Below are 2,306 nucleotides of genomic sequence, written 5' to 3' on the forward strand. Positions count from 1 at the left end.
CCACCCCTGCTGCCTGCACGGATCCCCGCATGCAGCGCTGGTGCCCACCCCTGGGACTTACACCAGCCGATGCAGATGAACATCCACTTGCGGAGCTTGTCGGTGGAGTAGGTGAGCACAATGGCCGTGTGGAGGTAGCAGCCCTCGCCGAACATCCAGAAGAAGGTGGTGACGTGGAAGTAATTGTAGGCGGCTGTGACCAGGCGGCACCAGGCCTGCCATGGTGGGGAGGGACACAAAGGAAGCAGGAGAGGGTGTGTGTTAGGAGCAGACGATGAAGCCATAAAACAAACAGCCCAGCCATTTCAGAGTTTCTTCTCCCCGCTGGGCTGCTTGATTCATCTGGTGCTGAACACAGACAGCACACTTCCTACAGGCGCTCAAAGGTAGGAAGCCCCAGCAGCTCCATATTACCGAGGGGAAACTGAGGCACACAGAGAAAGTGACTTGCCTAAGGAGACCCAGTGGGTCAGTGGCAGAGAACCCAACTCTCTTGACTCTACTTTAGTTCTTATCTAGTCCCCGTTATTGTAGCATCAAAGCATCTCACAATCGTTCATATATTTATCCTCACAACACTCCCTGTGAAGCAGGACACTGCTATTATCCCTCTGCAGCACATGGGAAACTGAGGCACAAACTAACCCAAGCGCTCAGTGGCAGAACACAGATTTGAACAAAGGTCACCTAAGTCCCAGGGTAGTCCCCTAACGGCACCATCCCTGCGCCTCTCGGCTCGCTCCATGGCCTTCCACAGACAGTAAATTAACGCAAGGTGCGACCTGCTTGCATCGTGATACCCACCCCCGGGGCTGACTGCGCATGGTGCAGCTCACACAGGGGATTCCCTGCTGAGAGGCCCCAGGCACGGGTATGTTCCAGGGGTGGCCTGGGCATGGACTTGGCTTCTTCTCCTCTGCTATGGTTTCATGCCCCCCTTTCCCCTCCCCTCACAGAGACCATGTAACCCCCCATCTCCCGCCAATCACCGCCCACAGCGCCAGGCTGGAGCCGGGCTGACCTGGAAGCGAGGGCTGCTGGGAGAGGGTTAGAAGGGGCCGGTCCTGCTGGACACATCCCAGCCCTGGGTGCGAACTCCGGCAGGGGGCTGTGGCTCAGGAGCGAGGGGCAGCGGCAGAGCGGAGGGCGGGGGAGTTTGCCCAGCACCTACCCGCGTTCTCAGCTCTTTGCCGGCTGTGAAGAATCCGGCGCTGCCGCGAGAAGCAAAGCACTGGAGAGCCCCTGGAGCTGGTGATATTTACCCCTTGGCCTACACCCCTGGGGGACCCTGCTGGGAGCCCAGCCAGGGCAGCCGGAAGGGTTTGAACCCAAGGAGCTGCACATCCGCCGGCAGAAAACTAGCCAGGTCTGTGGGGGTGGGGGACAGGGTGGAGGAGCCCTGGGGGCTCTGGTGCCTCAGTCGGAAGCAGCAGGGGCTGGGGGGGGGGTCAGTAGCCCTTGGTCTAGGCTATAGACTGACTCTGGCACCCCCGTCATCCTCGCCAGGCAAAGCTCAGGGGTGCCTGTCTCCTCCCCTCTGCACTAACTTGCCGAGGTTCCGATGACCCCGGGGGGGCCTCGGGGCCGGGAGGTCCCAGCACCAGGTTAATCGCGTCAGGCTGCTCCGGGGGATGAACTCACACATGCAACCACACAACAGACACAGGCCAGAGCCCCGAGGGGTGGTGATGGGCTCCCCCGTCCCCGACAGCTGTGCTGAGGCTGCGGCGGCTGCAGGGCCCCTGGTGAGACATCAGGGCTCAGAGATAACGGGGCTGTGAATCCCCTCAATGGGGCCCCAGCAGACCCAGCGGGGCCCGCTTCTCCCAGTGGGTCCTGCTGCGCCCCAGGGCTCTGCCCTCGACACTGGGGGAGCCCACATCACTGGGGACCAGCCTGCACTGGCCTGAGCTGCCTGCCTGCTGGGAGCCATGCACTGCACCGGTCACTGCCACAAGCAGGGGCGATGCCCATGCTGGCACCACCTGCTCCTTTGGTTAGTGCCGCTCTAGCCGCAGCGGCAGCGACTTGTCACTGTGACAGCTCTCAGCTGCAGGGCCCACCGCCCACCCGGGCTGGGCAGCACCTCGCCCACTGGGCCAGGCAACACGTGCCACGTGGGGGCAGCACCACCCAGTGCTACGACTTAGCACACTGGGTATCACATACCACCCTGGGTGGGGCCTGGCACGCTGGGTGTGCAACGTGGCACCCACGGCAGTGCCCAGTATCCTGGGTGTGCAACATGGCACCCAAGGCAGTGCCCAGTATCCTGGGTGTGCAACGTGGCACCCAAGGCAGTGCCC

General features: G+C 62.3%; 1 protein-coding gene across 1 annotated transcript in view; it reads right to left on the reverse strand.

Annotated features, from left to right (window-relative positions):
- The window catches only part of CRHR1 (corticotropin releasing hormone receptor 1), a 99,723-nt gene that overhangs the window by 21,451 nt on the left and 75,966 nt on the right, over positions 1–2,306 (reverse strand). The window contains exon 7 of the mRNA XM_026654758.2: positions 62–215. Coding sequence (XP_026510543.1) covers positions 62–215 — 154 coding nt within the window. The remainder of the gene's footprint in view (positions 1–61; positions 216–2,306) is intronic.

The sequence above is a fragment of the Terrapene carolina genome, unplaced genomic scaffold, assembly GCF_002925995.2.
Source record: "Terrapene carolina triunguis isolate 2854851 unplaced genomic scaffold, T_m_triunguis-2.0 Scaffold193, whole genome shotgun sequence".
Lineage (NCBI taxonomy): Eukaryota > Metazoa > Chordata > Testudines > Emydidae > Terrapene > Terrapene triunguis.